Source organism: Aspergillus aculeatinus (assembly GCF_003184765.1).
Source record: "Aspergillus aculeatinus CBS 121060 unplaced genomic scaffold BO66scaffold_17, whole genome shotgun sequence".
NCBI classification, from domain to species: domain Eukaryota; kingdom Fungi; phylum Ascomycota; class Eurotiomycetes; order Eurotiales; family Aspergillaceae; genus Aspergillus; species Aspergillus aculeatinus.
The window spans coordinates 16,249-34,325 of NW_020291486.1; the positions used below are offsets into that span (position 1 = coordinate 16,249).

The 18,077-nt window shown below is 53.4% G+C and overlaps 6 protein-coding genes across 6 annotated transcripts; 4 read left to right on the forward strand and 2 right to left on the reverse strand.

The window, feature by feature from the left end:
* Positions 1-1,152: 1,152 nt before the first annotated feature.
* BO66DRAFT_390889 (putative ABC multidrug transporter) lies at positions 1,153-5,573 on the forward strand. The gene is made up of 2 exons (XM_025647116.1): positions 1,153-2,718; positions 2,772-5,573. The coding sequence occupies exons 1-2, from the start codon at positions 1,159-1,161 to the stop codon at positions 5,292-5,294; spliced, it is 4,083 nt and encodes a 1,360-aa protein (XP_025505068.1). The 5' UTR covers positions 1,153-1,158; the 3' UTR covers positions 5,295-5,573.
* A 1,178-nt stretch (positions 5,574-6,751) lies between these two features.
* BO66DRAFT_390891 (esterase/lipase family protein) lies at positions 6,752-7,801 on the forward strand. The gene has a single exon (XM_025647117.1). The coding sequence runs from the start codon at positions 6,855-6,857 to the stop codon at positions 7,701-7,703; it is 849 nt and encodes a 282-aa protein (XP_025505069.1). The 5' UTR covers positions 6,752-6,854; the 3' UTR covers positions 7,704-7,801.
* BO66DRAFT_55201 (putative siderochrome-iron transporter) lies at positions 7,757-9,988 on the reverse strand. Its single transcript, XM_025653393.1, has 5 exons — positions 9,656-9,988; positions 9,578-9,601; positions 8,147-9,521; positions 7,946-8,088; positions 7,757-7,898 (listed from the first exon to the last, which is right to left on the reverse strand). The coding sequence occupies exons 1-5, from the start codon at positions 9,859-9,861 to the stop codon at positions 7,811-7,813; spliced, it is 1,836 nt and encodes a 611-aa protein (XP_025505070.1). The 5' UTR covers positions 9,862-9,988; the 3' UTR covers positions 7,757-7,810.
* A 1,676-nt stretch (positions 9,989-11,664) lies between these two features.
* On the forward strand, positions 11,665-13,948 carry BO66DRAFT_320155 (putative proteinase; the record flags this gene model as incomplete). The annotated part of the gene is made up of 6 exons (XM_025643665.1): positions 11,665-11,874; positions 11,931-12,120; positions 12,175-13,425; positions 13,476-13,551; positions 13,599-13,659; positions 13,718-13,948. The coding sequence occupies 6 exons, from the start codon at positions 11,665-11,667 to the stop codon at positions 13,946-13,948; spliced, it is 2,019 nt and encodes a 672-aa protein (XP_025505071.1).
* A 141-nt stretch (positions 13,949-14,089) lies between these two features.
* BO66DRAFT_55310 (class II aldolase/adducin family protein) lies at positions 14,090-15,675 on the forward strand. Its single transcript, XM_025653395.1, has 3 exons — positions 14,090-14,797; positions 14,872-15,179; positions 15,244-15,675. Exons 1-3 carry the CDS (start codon positions 14,569-14,571, stop codon positions 15,598-15,600), a joined length of 894 nt encoding a protein of 297 aa, XP_025505072.1. The 5' UTR covers positions 14,090-14,568; the 3' UTR covers positions 15,601-15,675.
* Positions 15,676-15,711: 36 nt separating this feature from the next.
* On the reverse strand, positions 15,712-17,057 carry BO66DRAFT_419605 (U2-type spliceosomal complex subunit CWC24; the record flags this gene model as incomplete). The annotated part of the gene is made up of 2 exons (XM_025649823.1): positions 15,712-16,784; positions 17,042-17,057. The coding sequence occupies 2 exons, from the start codon at positions 17,055-17,057 to the stop codon at positions 15,751-15,753; spliced, it is 1,050 nt and encodes a 349-aa protein (XP_025505073.1). The 3' UTR covers positions 15,712-15,750.
* Between the last annotated feature and the right edge of the window lie 1,020 nt (positions 17,058-18,077).

Here is an 18,077-nt window from a genome sequence, read left to right on the forward strand (position 1 = left end):
ATCACCGCCCTCCAGAATATGTCAAGTGGAATGTGTCGAAGCCACCAGAGCACTGAGCTCTTGCTCTATCGCCGGGCCGTTCAGCCTCTAGATTCGAAGGCTAGATCGATGATCCCGTGGTGACGAGATGTTGAAACACGCGGAAGAATATGGATTTGATTGGCTAATCCGTGAATGGAGGATACGGTATTAACATTAAATTTCTTCTGGGAGGGCTTGCGCAGCGCAAACTTTTGTTGGTCCCTGGGGCGGATGATTGTTTCCAGCTGGTTCGGAGGCTGCAGAGCAAATATCCGCTGAGTCAGGCGGCTACGTTCTCCCAGCTCGGACGGGGATCATGCAGCTTATCCGCTCTGTCAGCGGAGATTGCCCGAAACAGGCATCCGGGTTAACGTGTCAGAAATTTTCACGTGGCTCGAATTTCCATCTTCATCATCCACGGAACTCCACTTCTCTCCTACACAGTAGATACAGTACGAATTACACACGCAGCGCCATCTCGACCGTCTTGGCTTCGGTCGGGCTGGTTGTTCTTTGCTCACCTTTTCCGATGCTTAGCGATCAATACTGAAACATGTGTCAACATCCACGGAGACTCGGACCTCCGTGCATCCTTGTTTCGAGCCTCCCAAGCTTCCAATATTGACAGCTACCTAAGCCATGAATTCACTGAGCCGTTGGCGATTGGCAATGGGTGGGGGCCCCTCTGACTAAGCGGATATTCGCAGCGAGGCAGAATAGCCGGGTGGACCCCAAAATCTTCCTTCGGAAGCTCGCCCAGGCCCCGATATCCACCGGCCCAGTATCAGACTCAAGGCTCAAAGGACCCCCCCCGACCCACTGCCGCCTCTCTCAGTCTGTTGATACTTACCGAGTATATAGGAGCTCTTCGCCCCTCATGGCGCCTAGATCGTCCTTCTTCAGACCCTTTCCATCGGGTGACAACGAGACTTCCATCATTGCTGTCTCGCCCTTCTCACCATGGAGGAAAAGGAAACCTACACCGCATCCCGTGGGATGCTTGAGAGTAGGGACGACACTGATAGTACAGCTACCGTCCTGAACGATGACCCCACCATGCCTACTCGCGACCCCAACATTAGCCGCGCCGATAACTGGTCCTTGATGCCCCAAGTCAAGCAACAGCACGAACGTGATATGCAATCCGGGCTCAAGCCTCGTCAACTCGGTGTCACTTGGAAGGACTTGACCGTCGAAGTCGTCAGTGCCGAAGCCGCCGTTAACGAGAATTTCCTATCGCAGTTCAACATTCCCCAACATATCAAGGAGTCTCGCAACAAGCCGCCTCTCCGCCAGATTCTCCAAAAGAGTCATGGGTGCGTCAAGCCCGGTGAGATGCTTCTGGTTCTGGGCCGCCCTGGTTCCGGCTGCACCACCCTTCTCAAGATGCTCGCCAATCGCCGCCTCGGTTACAACTCGATAGAGGGTGAAGTCCGATACGGCTCACTGACTGCCAAGGAGGCTGGAAATTACCGTGGTCAAATCGTCATCAACACTGAGGAAGAAGTCTTCTTCCCGACCCTGACGGTTGGCCAAACGATGGACTTTGCGACCCGTCTCAAGGTGCCCTTTACCTTGCCGAATGGAGTTGAGTCGGCAGAGGCCTATCGTCAAGAGGCCAAGGAATTCCTGCTGAAATCCATGGGCATAACCCATACAAACGACACTAAGGTTGGCAACGAATACGTTCGAGGTGTTTCCGGTGGTGAACGCAAGCGTGTTTCCATCATCGAATGTCTTGCTACCCGCGGTTCGGTGTTTTGCTGGGATAACAGCACCCGTGGTCTGGACGCCAGTACCGCCCTCGAGTGGACCAAGGCCATTCGCGCTATGACAGACGTGCTTGGTCTCTCTACCATCGTCACTCTCTACCAGGCTGGAAATGGTATCTATGACCTTTTCGACAAAGTACTTGTTCTTGACGAGGGTAAAGAAATTTACTACGGTCCTATGGAACAAGCGCGCCCATTCATGGAGGATCTTGGCTTCGTTTGTCGCGAAGGTTCGAACGTGGCTGATTACTTGACTGGTATCACCGTTCCTACCGAACGTAAGATCCGACCCGGCTATGAAAACCGCTTCCCTCGCAATGCCGAGATGGTTCTTGCCGAGTACGAGAAGTCGCCAATCTATGCTCAGATGAATACTGAGTACAATTACCCCGACACTGATATCGCTCGCGAGCGTACCGAGGACTTCAAGATCTCCGTCGCCCAGGAGAAGAGCAAGAAGCTACCCAAGTCTAGCCCTTTGACAGTTGATTTTGTTACTCAAGTCAAGACTTGTATCGCGCGGCAGTATCAGATTCTGTGGGGTGATAAGGCCACCTTTATCATCAAACAGGTCTCTACCTTGATTCAAGCCCTTGTTGCTGGATCACTATTCTATAATGCCCCTAACAACTCTGGTGGTCTCTTCGTCAAGTCAGGTGCCCTATTCTTCTCGCTCCTCTACAACAGTCTGCTTGCCATGGCAGAAGTCACCGACTCCTTCAACGGTCGCCCTGTTTTGGTGAAGCACAAAGGCTTCGCATACTTCCACCCGGCTGCATTTTGCATTGCTCAAATCACAGCCGATATTCCTGTTCTTTTGTTCCAGATCTCGGTCTTCTCTCTCGTTGTGTACTTTATGGTCGGCCTCACCATGTCGGCTGGTGCATTCTTCACATATTGGATCCTGGTTTTCGCTGCCACCATGGTATGTTATCCTGCCCCTAAAAGAGGTCCCGGTCGCGAACTAACAATGATCAGACGATGACTGCATTGTTCCGTGCTTGCGGAGCCGTCTTCAGTACTTTCGATGGTGCTTCTAAGGTCTCCGGCTTCCTTATCTCAGCATTGATTATGTACACCGGTTACATGATCAAAAAGCCCCAGATGCACCCCTGGTTTGGCTGGATCTACTGGATCAATCCTCTGGCTTACGGATTTGACGCACTCCTCTCAAACGAATTTCATGGCAAAGTCATTCCATGTGTAGGCACCAACTTGGTCCCCAGTGGCGCTGGCTACGATGGCAGTGGTCATCAGTCTTGCGCGGGTGTTGGTGGTGCCGTGCCTGGGCAGACCTATGTTACCGGTGATGCGTATCTCGCTTCTATGTCGTACAGCCACAGCCACGTATGGCGAAACTTCGGTATTCTCTGGGCTTGGTGGGCTCTGTTCGCAGTGGCCACCATCGTCGCCACCACCAAATGGAAGGCCCCCGGTGAGAGTGGTGCTTCTCTCCTGATTCCTCGGGAAAGGCTCCACGATCATCACCAAGTCACACGTAACGACGAGGAAGCACAGGCCATGGAGAAGGGCAAAGCACCCAGCGACGAAGGGTCTCAAAGCGAAGAGGATATCGACAAGCAACTGGTGCGAAACACCTCGGTGTTCACCTGGAAGGATTTGAAGTACACTGTCCAGACACCATCTGGTGACCGGGTTCTGCTCGATAACGTTTACGGTTGGGTCAAGCCCGGCATGCTGGGTGCTCTTATGGGTTCCTCTGGTGCTGGTAAGACTACACTTCTTGATGTGTTGGCTCAACGTAAAACCGAGGGTACCATCCAGGGTTCAATTATGGTCGATGGACGCCCGTTGCCTGTATCTTTCCAACGCTCTGCCGGTTACTGTGAACAACTTGATGTGCATGAACCATTTGCCACTGTTCGTGAGGCATTGGAGTTCTCAGCCTTGCTCCGTCAGCCCCGTGAGGTGCCGCCCGAGGAGAAGCTGAGATACGTTACTACTATTATTGAACTTCTTGAGCTACACGATATTGCCGATACGTTGATCGGTCGTGTCGGTGCTGGGTTAAGTGTGGAACAACGCAAGCGTGTCACCATTGGTGTCGAACTTGTCTCAAAGCCTAGTATTCTGATTTTCCTTGACGAACCTACTTCTGGTTTGGATGGTCAGTCAGCTTACAATACTGTTCGTTTCCTGCGGAAGCTTGCCGACGTCGGCCAGGCTGTTTTGGTGACTATTCACCAGCCCTCTGCCCAATTGTTCGCCGAATTCGATACACTATTGCTTTTGGCAAAGGGTGGAAAGATGGTCTACTTTGGTGATATTGGTGAAAACGGTCAGACTGTCAAGAGCTATTTCGCTCGCTATGGTGCCCCATGCCCGCCTGAAACCAACCCCGCCGAGCATATGATTGACGTCGTGTCGGGAGCCTTGTCTCAGGGTCGCGATTGGAACCAGGTCTGGCGAGAATCCCCTGAACACTCAAAGGCCGTCTCCGAGCTTGATGCAATCGTTAGCGATGCCGCCTCGAAGCCTCCGGGTACCGTTGATGATGGCCACGAATTTGCTATGCCTCTTTGGAAGCAAATCTTGATTGTCACCAAGCGGTCTTGTGTTGCTGTCTACCGTAATACGGATTATGTCAACAACAAGCTTGCACTCCACGTTGGTTCGGCTTTGTTCAATGGTTTCTCGTTCTGGATGATCAACGATCACGTTGGGGCCGTACAGCTCCGACTGTTCACGATTTTTAACTTCATCTTCGTTGCTCCCGGTGTTATCAACCAACTGCAGCCTCTGTTCCTCGAACGCCGTGATATATACGACGCAAGAGAGAAGAAGTCCAAGATGTATTCATGGATTGCATTCGTGACGGGTTTAATTATTTCGGAAATCCCGTATCTCTGTATTTGTGCAGTGTTGTACTTCGTCTGCTGGTACTACACTGTGGGCTTCCCCTCTGATTCCAACAAATCCGGGGCTGTTTTCTTTGTGATGTTGATGTACGAGTTTGTCTACACCGGTATCGGGCAGTTCATTTCTGCCTATGCCCCGAACGCCATCTTTGCTTCGTTGATCAACCCTCTTATCATCGGTACTCTTGCATCTTTCTGTGGTGTGTTGGTGCCGTACGCGCAAATCCAGGAATTCTGGCGCTACTGGATCTACTGGATGAATCCATTCAACTATTTGATGGGCAGTCTGTTGGTGTTCACAACGTGGGACGCCCCTGTCAATTGCAAGGAATCCGAATTCGCGCTGTTCGACCCTCCGAATGGCACAACCTGCAAGGAATATCTCGCCGATTTTATGCAGGGTATGGGCGCCCGCATGAACCTGGTTGATCCCGACGCCACGTCCGGCTGCCGGGTGTGCGAGTACACCAAGGGCAGCGACTACCTTGTCACCATCAACCTCAAGCACTACTACTACGGCTGGCGCGACGCGGCTATCGTGGCGCTGTTCGCCATCAGTTCGTATGCTTTGGTGTATGCCCTGATGAAGCTGCGGACCAAGGCCTCCAAGACGGCCGAGTAAACTGCCTCTGCCGCGTCGCTTTGCACAATGGCCCACATCGTCATTTCTCCCCTCTTCACTTCCTTTTCTTCATCCACTGATAACGGCTGCTAGGCAGTCCTGGTCGTCAGTCTCACACTTTTTTTTTTCTCTTTCTGGCTGCATCTACACATACATATTCCCCTAGATAGACTCGTGTTGCATCATTGCCGGAGCGTTTTATTATTTCCCTTCGTTGTATCCACCACAGCGATCCGCGCATCCTGTGCACTACATGGTACATAATTTATTAGACTTGTCATATACATTTTGCTACAGTCCAGTCCTTCTACAGTGATTGATGTGAGCAATAGCTTGAACATTGACAGTAAAGCCAGTAGGAGTACATCGAAGCTCTTCGCTTAAAAAGCATCCACACCGCGAGAGCCACCACCAGCCTTCCCTCGAGAAAGAGAACGCAATCGGGAGCTGTCCATCAGACACTACACAGTACGGAATAGAGACCAGTCAGATCCTCTCGCACGGTACTACAAATAGCGAGAACAAGAAAAGTGGAGACCAGCCGAAAGGGTAGGGTAGGTGATAGGTGGAATCCTGCGAAATCCGTCTGACACCCTGGCGACCAACGCGGGAGAGCCTCGCTGGACAGTAGATCGAGCTGAAGGAGACGACACAAACAGCTGCTCGAAAGCATACACCAAGACCCTTAAGCCTTAAGCTTCGCTATCAAGCACCAAAAAAAACTAAATTGCCCGGATGCCCACCATAACTATGATTCCAAATGAGCATATGCCTCTTTCCCGCGGTTGGCTGGACCCAGCAAAATCTTTTTTTTTCCACCACGAGGCAGTGTCCACAATCGACGTGTCTTGGCAGGTACCGAGCATACCAACCAACACATGACAGAATTCTCGTGGGTTGTTTTTGCTATCTCTAAGAGGGTATGAGTACAAGTTACAGTACGCTCAGCGATCCATACACACAAAAGCAGAGAATAAGATAACTACCAAAATTCGACAGATAAACCCCTTCATCGCGATGCCCACATATAGCTTCCAGCCAGCCACCAACAAAGACAGGTCGACAAAGGACAATGGACGTTCAACAATCACTCTCAGCTGAAAAACTTTTCTGGGATGGTGGACCCGCCGATGTGATCGAGATTCGATAGTTCGCAATCCCCGTCCCGCGCCAAACCCCAATCCGGGCAACGCAAATGAACATCCGCCTCCACTTTTTTCAATATTTAATCTAAATCGGCCCTGGCGATCACCTCCCGCTCTCACACTTCCAAGGAAAAAGTAAGGTCGTATTTCTGCACGATGTGGGCGGAAGGAATGGATACATCGGTGTCGTGCCTGGGATTGGCATTTCCGAGGGGTGATCGCCGGGTCATCTAGTGTCAGCTGGGGGATGTTGGGTAGATAGATAAAGGAGCGTAGGTCCTCTTGTCCCCTTGACTAGGGCTTTTCTGTGTCTTTCTGGTTGGTGTGGGTGTCTCAACTTAAAAACTCGAACAGAAACCGTTCGCTGCTGTTATTCTCTATCACACACAAGAAAGAAACAAGAGCACAAGGGACAATGCACATCCCCACCCTCCTAGCCACGGCCGCCGCCAGCTTCGCAGCAACCGCCCTGGGCAGCAGCAGCAGCAGCATCAACGACTTCAGCTGCCGCAGCACCACGCACCCGAACCCGGTGGTCCTGCTGCACGGACTGGGCGCGACCTTCTACGAGGACCTGAACTACCTGCAGGGCTGGCTGCAGGCGCAGGGGTACTGCACCTTCGCGCAGACCTACGGCGCGTACGCGGGGTTCCCCTTCCTGGGCGGGCTGCGGAGCATCAACGCGTCCGCCGGCGAGATCGCCGCCTACATCCGCGAGGTGCACGCGCAGACGGGCGCCGCCAAGATCGACCTGGTCGGCCACTCCGAGGGCGCCTTCCAGTCGCTGTACGTGCCCAAGTTCGAACCCGGGGTTGCCGACTTGCTGGACAAGGTGGTGGCCATCGCGCCGCCGACCCGCGGCACCACCTTCATCGGCCTGTATAACCTGGCGTACCTGTTCGGGAATGTCTCCCGCGAGGCCGTCGGCGAGGTGCTCGATACGCTGGGCTGTCCCGCGTGCGATGAGCTGGGCCCCGATGGCGCGGCCGTCGAGCGGTTGAACGATGGGACCCCGATTGTGCAGACCGGGAATAGCTTGACTGTGATTGCGTCTAAGCTCGATGAGATGGTCACGCCGACGAGTACCTCGTTTGTGCACGAGGACGGCGTGCGGAACGAGTGGGTGCAGACTACCTGTCCGCTGGATCCGGTGGGGCATATCGGCGAGGCTTATGACTTGAATGTGTGGAACTTGGTGAAGAATGCGTTGGATGACACGCCGGATCGGAAATTCGTGTGTCTTTTGGGGTCTCCTGGGAAATAGAGTATGGGTTGACGAAAAGCAAAGGTTGGATTTGTACAGTCTAGCGGGAACATGTGGCAGTGTATATAATGTATAATTGAAGCACAATCATGGTATACCATTCGAGATTAAGCATTCTGCGTCTTCTCTTCGTTCAGGGTTGACGAGTCGGATGAGGTTGAGCTCCCTTTCCCCTGCATCAAATTGTGTCCGTCCCTAGAACAACATTAGCCGCGATCACGGACCTGAGTGGGTGGACGTACCCAAGCTTCTTGTCTGGGAGCACAAGCGATAAGATTACGACTGGAGCAGAGAATGCCAGGGCCGCGATCGTTATAAGCCTGCCATAGTTAGTGCACATCATGCATGAAGTCAACAAGAGAACAAACCCCATGACGTCAGAATACTGCGCAAGGTTAGCAAGAAGTGTTCGGCGTCTAGTACTAGGCATAGGCAGCACTCACAGCTCGATTAATTGCCACCCGCTCAGGGGACCCCCAAGCCGGCAATGTGCCCGTGATCGAATTGTACAGCTTTTCCACCTCGGCTTGGTTTACATCAGGCCCAAGGTGCAACCGTAGCTGGCGGCGTAATTCTCCCGAGTAGATCCCACCTGCGATGGAAGATCCGACCCCGTTGCCGAGGTAGGCAGCCAGCATGACCAGAGACGTGACCTGGGCCATCTCGGCATGAGAAACGGCGATTTGAGCGGCCACTACAGCCACTGTCTCGATGATGCCACTGCCGATGCCCTGGACGAGCTGCACGATAACAAGCTCTGCAACCGAGCTTTGGTTCGTGCGTAGGCGAACCATCACCCCATATCCGACCATGCGAATCACCGCACCTGCCACGCCGATCCACTTATAGGAGCGCAAGCGATACATGACCAGGCCGGTCGCCATGCCTACCAAAGCTTGCATGACCCCATTGACATAGTACAGGAATTGCGCATCCCGCGCGTTGAAATTGTGGGAGACCATTGACCAGACGAACAAGTAGGTATGTGTAGCACCGAAGCTGATGTTGTCGACTGCAACCAGAACCACTGGGATGAGAACGGATAAATTCCAGATGTAGTGGACTGGGACGACAGGATGCCGGGCGACATATTTCTCATATGGGTAGAGGCACGCCAGGATGATCGCGCCCACGGCAATGAGAGCATCCACCCAAGGCGTCCTCCACCGGTCTGCAACGGTAGCAGCCAATGTTATTGGGATCAAGATCAAAGAGAAGCCCCCACTGAGTAAGATCAAGCCGCCCAGGTCGATGCGCGAGCAGAACTCATAGATGCTCAGCTGCTCAGTCAAAACCAGTCCAGCCTTCTTAGCCCGCCACTGAAAGATAAGAAGGGTGGTAATGATGAAGCTAGCACCCAAGGGCATCAGGATGGCAAACATACCGATTCCCCATCTCCAGCCGATTCCATTGACGACGCTGTCTACAATGAAAGCGGAGACCCACGGGGTGATCAGAAAGGGGACATAAAGAATGTTGTACGCAAAGCCTCTCCATCGCATTGAAGAGAGATCCGACACAATGGTGGCGTTGAGGAAAGAAGTCCCAGCTTGACCAACAGAGTAGAGGACATAGCCGCCAGCGTAGGTATTGAAGGATCGAGAAGAAGCACAAAGGATATAGGACAAAATGTAACACGAGACAGCGAAGATATAAGCCTCTCCACGGCCAAGAACATCGGATATCTTCGCGATTGGCGGTTTGGTGACGGCGGAGATAATGCTGGCCGCTGTGTTGAGGGTGGCGAGCTTTGACAGCGCATCGAAGTCCGATGTTGCAAAGTTGCGATAAGTTCCGACGGTCGCGTTGTCCAATTCACTACGAAGTTTGGATAAGATGATTAGCAAACATCTCCCAATAGTGATACAACTTACTAAATGACCATCATCATCGCCAACCTGTTGCCGTCAGCATAAACCTAATCTCTTCATTCCATAGAACATATCACATACCCCGCATAAAGCAGATACCTGCCCTTCCTTCCACCCACAGCTTCTGCAGCCTGAATCTTGGCAGCCCCAGTGCTATCCTGCGTGGCTGGGGTGGATTCCACCACCGTGATATCGATATCATCCGTCTTCCAATCCAAGTATGATGGGGAACCCTGGATCTCCCCGTGGTTTTCAGGGGATCGGAAATACTGGCGCCAACGGGCCATTGTAATGACAGGCTTTATTCGCGAGATCCACGGCCAAATGATAATATCCGTGATAGGCGTTCAATCGGGGTCCGAGGAATGGCGGTGGTTCCGGAATGCTGCCCAGCAAGTGCTATGGTTCTGGTCCGTTTGTTCCTAGCCGTCAACCACACATTAGCCAGATCAAGAAGAGTTTTGTGTGAATCGGAAGCTGGTCGACAATAGCAGTAGGAAATGCTGTGCCCGCTACCTGCAGAAGAATAGCGAAGAGAAAAGATGATGAATCACCGGATTAGCCGAAGACATCAGCTAATGAATGTGACAGAAGCCCGGTGGGGGAGTCATTGCCAGCAAGGGAGTTGGAGCGGCGTCTCTCCGACCGTGCAGATCCTGGTGAAGATCGACAAGTATGGGATCATGCTGCAAACATCAGCACGTTATCAGATCATTGCCATTTGGAGCCGGATAGCTCGGAGGAACTCTCCATGATGAGGTGGACGATTGAATCCATGTCCATGATTACTGATAAGGTAGCCGTTTTGGGCAGTGCGTGCGGGGCAAGCCTTGGATTCACTGCGGAGTATCCGTATAATTACAGAGTAGACAATTTGTCAACTGCATCTGCATGATTGAGTGAATGATTGCAACTCCTATCAAGCTTCCTCATTATATTTCAGTTGCTATTCATGGGATCTGCAAGGTGTCCAGGCAGTCAGTGTCGACGAGTCTCAATGCTATTACCCAATGAAGAAAGAGGTGGATGAATGTCACCACGTGATCTGGCGCGGGGTCGCGACGCGTTTGTACACAGTGGCAGCGCAAGTCTTCTTCCTCCCTCTCTTCTCTAGGCAGTGTTGGGCTATACGGCGATTCTAACATCTTCTGGCCATTGATTCAACTTGCTTAGAGCCGCTTTCCTTTGTCGCGACACATCCTACTCACCATGGTCACCGGCCTGAGTCACGCATCCGAGACCGACGAGGCGATGGAGTTGAAGAATGTACGACTTTGAGTCAACACGAAGAGGGTGAGGATAGTGGTGGCATGCTCTGCTTTGAATCGGTCAATTGACAGAAAGACAAGAGTTGTTAGCTCGCCCTCGTCTGCAGGATCGCCTCCGACATCAGCCCAAAATCGCCTGCAGAGCCAGCCCTCCATTAGCGACTATCATGATCCGACCTGTGATGGAGTCAGAACTCATATAACACATCGCCGCAAGGGACAGTAATGCGCAGAGTGTAGCAAACCTAGCCAAGAACGTCTATTAGCGTGACAGCGCACATACATACTTCGGATGAATCCCCTAATGTGACCCACCCTCCGGGTGGTTATCGGACAGATAAAGCCGGTCGACCCATTATTGATTGGCGGGAAGCGCAAATCGACGGCGCAGAGTGGTGGCCTACCTCCCTAGTAGTCAGTAGGTAACTTATGCACCGTCACAAACTGATTGAATGTGAGGGAGCAACTAGCGAATGACTGAGGGGAACTGGCATCCACTTGAGCTGCAATCGACGATAGCGGCTTATACTCGAGACACATTTCATCCCAAATCTGACAGCTGATCTCTCCCATTTCTAGCCTCGATTGGAAATCTCTCGCTCGCCATTTGTGGGCCCGCTTTAAAACCTGCAGATGATAGATAGTGGCTTGCTTCAACCCTTAACAGGAAACCGGATGAAGTTTGCACCTCAGCCAGCAGCCTCTCAGCCAACGACCATGTCTACTGCGCATTTATCTAGCGGGACCCTCCTGTCCCGCAAGACATATTCAATAGTGAGGTAGGTCGTGGTTGTCTTCAGGTCTTCCAGGCTAGTGCAACCGATGGAACGTCTCAAGACTGCCGGCATCGCAACCCCTCCGGACCAGCGGCTTCTGTCAACGAGGACCAATGTAATTGCACGGTTGCGCATAAACAACTCTCTATGGGTGGTACTAGTGTGCCTCGCTGGGTATGCATGGTGGATGCCACCTGTGTCGACGCGCAGCAACACATCCATAGAGCCTTCACAATCAGAATTTACGTGGAGTAAGGTACGTACGTGGTTGTGTACAAGCTGGTAAGAATCTGACGTTGACCAAAAATTTAGATCACCCCATCCGCATCGCTACAGTATCACGATTGCTTCGATGGGTTCCAGTGCGCCCGTTTGGAGGTGCCCATGGATTACCATCGCTCGGATGGTCTCGGCCAGCGCTTTGCGATTGCCATCACTCGTCTTCCGGCAAAGGTGCCAGTGACAGACCCACGCTACGGCGGTGCAGTACTGGTCAACCCGGGTATGCCCTCTTCTTTACTATCCTCGACACAGGGTCTAATCATGGCGAATGCAGGGGGCCCTGGAGGTTCTGGAGTCGCCGAGGTGCTCATAGACGGGAGAAATCTGCAAGCCACTATGGATGCAGAGGCAGATCCCACTATTGAGCCGCTTGGAGACAGCGTGCGCCACAAATACTACGATGTCATCGGATTTGATCCTCGCGGGGTGAACAATACGACCCCGGGCTTCAGTTGCTTCCCGAACATATTCGTGCAAAGGAATTGGGAGTTGCAGGTGGCGGCTGAAGGCATGCTGGGAAGCGCAGACGGCGCGTTTCGTCGCAACTGGGAGCGCTCGGTCGCTCTCAATATGGGATGCTCGATCAACTTGTCCACTCCGTTTGAGGATGGAGAGGAGGCCCTGGGAGAACACATGAACACGCTTCCGGTCGCTCGGGACATGCTGGAAATCATTGAGCGGCATGGAGAGTGGCGTGAGAAAGAAGGTGTAGAAGCACAGCGACGGCGGGATCGAATCGACGGCCACGACCAGCACCAGGTAATCGTGGCTCGGACAAAGTGGAAGCGAGGTCGAGAAAAATTGTTGTATTGGGGCCGATCCTACGGGACTGTCTTGGGCGCGACATTCGCCACACTTTTCCCCGATCGCGTAGAACGTGCTGTGCTGGATGCGGTGGTCGACGCGGACAAATACTTTTTTGATGATGGCCTCAGTGCCATTGAGGATGCTGATGCTATCTTCGATCGGTTTGCGCAGTACTGCGACACGGTCGGACCAGAACAGTGTCCATTCTACATCTCAGGTGGAGCACCAGCCATCAAGCAAGCGTATCTTGACCTCGAGGATGCATTATATAATGCGTCACTGCCCGTCATAGCATCTCCTACTCGAGGTCCGGAACTTGTGACTTGGAGCGACCTGAAAAACATCCTGCGCCTGGCCATGTACCAGCCCATACAGGGCTTTCCTCCTCTTGCCCAGTTCGCAAGTGAATTAACCCGAGGAGATGGGTCGGGGGTGGCGGATATGAAGAGCAGCGCTCGCTCTCCGTCGTGTCCCTCTGATCAATGTGTTCAAGCCGGGCCATGGTCGGCAGTTTGCCAGGTGCCGGGTCAGAACGAGGCATATGCCAGCTCGGCGGTGCTGTGTACGGATGCAGTCTACCTGCAGAATACGGATCAAGAGGATTTCCATCGATATTGGAAGGCCCTGAAAGAGGATAGTTCCATGATTGCAGATTACTGGGCGAGCCTGCGCATGGGATGCGTGGGGTGGAATATTTCACCCAAATGGCAACTCAAAGGTACGTCCTCTTGTTGCGTGCACCTTTCACATCAGTCTAATGTCGCATAGCACCTGTAGGAGGCAATACGTCTCATCCCCTGCTTTTTGTAAACAACATGCTAGACCCGGTGACACCTCTGCGCAGGTGAGAGTCCCCCTTGCCTCGTTACGACTCCTACTAAAGTTGCACAGTGCGCAGAAAATGTCACAGAGGTTTCCTGGCTCTGTAGTCCTGCAGCAGGACTCGGAAGGAGTAAGTGCGAATCGCAATTCACACATGCAGAGGGTGCGTAGAGACTGACAAGCCGCAGCATTCTACTTTGGCCGCCCCGTCACTTTGTGTCGACCAGGCGATTCGGAAGTATTTCCAAACGGGGGAGCTGCCACTGTCCGATACGGTCTGCGAGGCTGACCTGAAGCCATTGATTGGGATCCCTACAGTCAAACAGGGGATCAGAAGCAGGAGCCAGAGCGATCAGAAAGCATACGAGATGCTCAAAGCAAAGTCGCGCGGTTTGCCCTGGACGCGATTGCCATTATAGCGGATGTGATTGGGAACCGCCGGTGTGGGCCTTGTGCTCCCTTATCATGGATGATGGATTTGATCTCCACCTTCCTATCTTGCGGTCTCAAGGGCTGTTGTATATATCGAAGATAACAGCCATGTTGCACATCTCTAGTTGATATGCCCTTGATTACATCCGATTACACCGCCTCCCATGAGGAGTTTCTACATCGAATCAGCTTCCCATCTTAGTTTCACAGATACTGCCGTGACCTAGAGAAACCCGCCAATATTCGCCACGTCAGACCTCAAACTGGATGATAAGGTAGGATTGATCAACAATGGCCTCGCCCCAAGCGTCCAGTGGAGACAATTCTCCGCACTCGAACCCAAGAATGCGACGCGGAGTAGCCTCGGTCGCAGGCCAGGATCGGTTATGCTACCCCGCCCAAGGCGGCAGCAGCAGCACACCATACCTGGTAGTCAATCCAAAGGCGTGCATGAGGTGTCAATGCATGAGCATATAAACTAGGGTGGCGGTCTGACTTCCAATTACCAACCTCCGACCCTTCATTGCACAGCGACCGCGCAAGCAGTCCACATCCTTTTTTTCTTCCACCATCTCGAAGTACAGTACATACACAGTACACCCTCACCATGGCACCTCCCAGCTCAACCGAGACATCGACCACCCAAACGTCCCAAGTCACCCTTCAGACCCGCCAGTCCTCCCAAGAGGATGGTATGGAGGCGGCGACAGTGAAGAACCAGACCTCCCAATACCCCAAGCCCCCTGTCTTCGAAGATAAGTACGAGGAACGAGAGTACCTCAAGGGCCGACTCGCCGCTGCATTCCGCATCTTCGGGAAGAATGGATACGATGAGGGTAATCTTTTGTTGCCTATTCACTTCTACCCTCTGCGTCTCTCATCTCCTCCATCAAGACTGATCTCCTAGCAGGCGTGGCCGGCCACATCACTCTCCGCGACCCTGTCGACCCGACCACCTTCTGGGTGAACCCGTTCGGCGTGGCCTTCTCGCAGATCAAAGCCTCCGACCTCATCCAGGTCAGCCATGAAGGCAAGATCCTCGACGGGGGGCCGGTCCGCCTCCTCAACGCTGCAGCCTTCATGATCCACTCCGCGATCCATGCCGCCCGGCCCGACGTCCTGTGCGCTGCGCACAGCCACAGCATCTACGGGCGATCGTTCTGCGCCCTCGGTCGGCCATTGGACATCATCACGCAGGACTCGTGCGCGTTCTACAACGTATAGAACCCTTACACCCCGCCGTGTGTCGCAGAAAGTCAAGCTAATCTGGGGGACGATACAGGATCACGTCGTCTACAAACAATTCAACGGGGTCGTGCTGTCGGAGGACGAGGGACACAACATCGCCAAGGCGCTGGGGAACAAGAAGGCGGCGCTGCTGCAGAACCACGGCCTGTTGACCGTGGGCACGAGCATCGAGGCGACGGTCTTCTGGTTCGTCAGTCTGGAGAAGTGCTGCCATGCGCAGCTGTTGGCCGACGCGGCGGCGGCGGGGCGCGGCGGGGCGACGATCAAGATCGATGATGCCGATGCAGCGTTCACATACAAGACCGTGGGGAGGCCCGGGTCGGGGTATTTCAGTGCGAAGCCGCTGTTCGATGTGATCCATGAGGAGACGGGGGGGAGTTACTTGCTGTAGACCTGGTCGTATACTTTCTAATGTTTACAACTGCGGCTACGTCGGTGGCACACAATATACGGAGATGAACGATTTGGCCCTCAAGGCATTCAATCATATTAAGACGATATCATAATCTCCATACATATGTGCATATCATATACTCATCCCCTACTCATCCTCCTCATCCTCGCTCAGCACCTCCCCGTTCTCCTCCGCCTCCCTCCTCCGCTGCGCCTGCTTCTCGGCCTTCCGCTCCAATAACCGCCTCAACTTCTTCGACGAATTGAACACCCCATTCGTCGCCGCCCCGCACGCCGCGCAACTCGGATCCTTCCGATACCGCTTCAACGCGCACGCCTCGCAGAAGTAATGCCCGCACTTGGTCACGATCGGCTCGCGATACGGGCCCTGACAGATGATGCACGCAAACGGGATCTCCTCCAACTCGGCATCCTCGTCGTCCATGTCTTTGTCCGCAGCTCCGCTTCCTCCTCCGCGCGCCCGATCCGACACCACCGTCCCAACCACCTTCCTCCCCTTGGTGACATTCTCCCACTCCTTGTCCAACTCCCACCCCGCCTTGTAATCCGACCGGTCGTGCAGGAACTTGCAGTTGTCGCCGAACCCACACCACCCCGTCAGCTTGTAGTCCTTGCACACGTCCGGCGCGTAGTCCGTGAACGTGGTCATGCGCACGTTGGTGGGGGCGCGGACGGGCCCCACGGCCTTTTTCGGGGGCGCGTCCGGGTTGCGGCGGATGAAGGTTTGTTGGGTTTGGTGCGCGAGGCCTTTGTAGGTTCCGTCGGGTTCGTGGGGGAGGGAGGGTTGGGGGTGTCGGGTTTTGCCGAGCAGGTTGGCGGCGCTGGTGGTCTCGGTTTCGTCGTACCAGTTGGATTGTTTGGTTGCGTCGTTGGTGTCGGGGAGGAGCGGCGGGGCGGTGGTGGTGGCTGTAATTGTGGTTGTGGTGACGGGGTCGTTGGGGGTTGTGGTGCTGCGCGCGGCCGAAGAGGCGCTCACGACGCCGGCGTTCTTCTTGCGCCGCTTGATGTTGGTGGTTTCGTCGGAGGAGAATTCGGAGGAGGAGGAGGAGGCGTCGGAGGCGGAGGGCGGCGTCGCGGCGCGTTTCTTGCGCAGGTTCGTTTGGGCTTTGGCGCCGCGTTTTTTGAAGAGTGGTGCTGGTGCTGGTGCGGTTGTGGCTACAGCTGCGGTGCTTGGATCTTGTGTGTCTGTCATTTTGTGTGCGGGTTCTGGGTGAGGATTGGGAGGTGTGGGTGACGATGCAGTGGAGGTGCAGTGGTGACCGTCGACGGGGAGAGGAGTTTCTTATCCGGGGTGAGAGATCCAGGCGGTGGCGCGGCACGTGATGATAGCGGGCTCTCGAGGGATGACTCAGGCAGCAATTCTGCTCTCATCTCCAAGTAGGTCTGGAAAGTTCGAGTGGCGAGGTCACCACTCTTACCACTGGTGTTATGCATTTGTTATCTCATACTCAACAGTTACTCTTTTGTACTATGTCTCTCTCTACAGATTTCTTCCTCTGATCCAACAAATCCCTGCCTACTGTTCTGTTCGACAGCTGCAGGCAAGCGGATACGAATAAGAAATATAGAGCCCACGGTGGTGAGCTTGGGGGAATAAGGGAAGTAAGATCGAGCACGCAACATCGACCCGATGCTTGTTACCCGGTGATTATATTCTGACCAGGGCAATGCAGAGAGGATGATGGTGGTTGGGCATCTCATTCTTTTTCAACTTCGACAGGGAGAATGAGTCCAACCTTCACAAAAGTCTTCTACCCGGCTACAGGCTTTGTAACTGTCCTGTCTATATCTGTCTCTACACAAATGCCTTACTCTTTCTCATTACACCTGCAGCCTTGTGAATGGCCTGTATGTATATTTTCCCAGTATCCTGGACCCGCCCTTGCTACTATCACGCCTGCAGAGTTCTCGGGACGTAAACTATTCTGAATCACATAGAAGTCGAGAAATCAAGCTTTCAGATACATTCTCGATTTACGAGGTATTTGAAGGGACATAGCACGATGAGTTCGCTTGGTAAACAGAGATTTTTCCCACCTGTTGATGGCATTTCCTTCAAGACACCGGGAAATTCCCGAGAGGAAGGTTGCCTCTTCTGAATCCATTTCGAACCTCGTGGTGGATTACCTCTTTCTGCCGAAAACCGACAGCTGCTTTTATCAGCTTGGTGTGTTTGAAGACCGTACCCTGGCAGGCTTTGCGGAAGCTCTGGTCTTCCGCCGGCTGAAAGTTAGGGGCTTACTAGTAGTAGGGCTGAGAAAGATCTGGGAGATGCTGGAGCTTACTGTAAGTTGAAAATTGCAGTTTTGGCTTAAAAATGATGCCTATAAAGAAGGCCAATCGAGCCATCCAGAAGATGGATGCCGACAAGGCCCGGTACCGCTTTGCGCTTGTCAATGAAAAGCACGGGGAAAGTGGTCAAGACGAGGTTGCTAGTTTCGACTCTCAGACTCG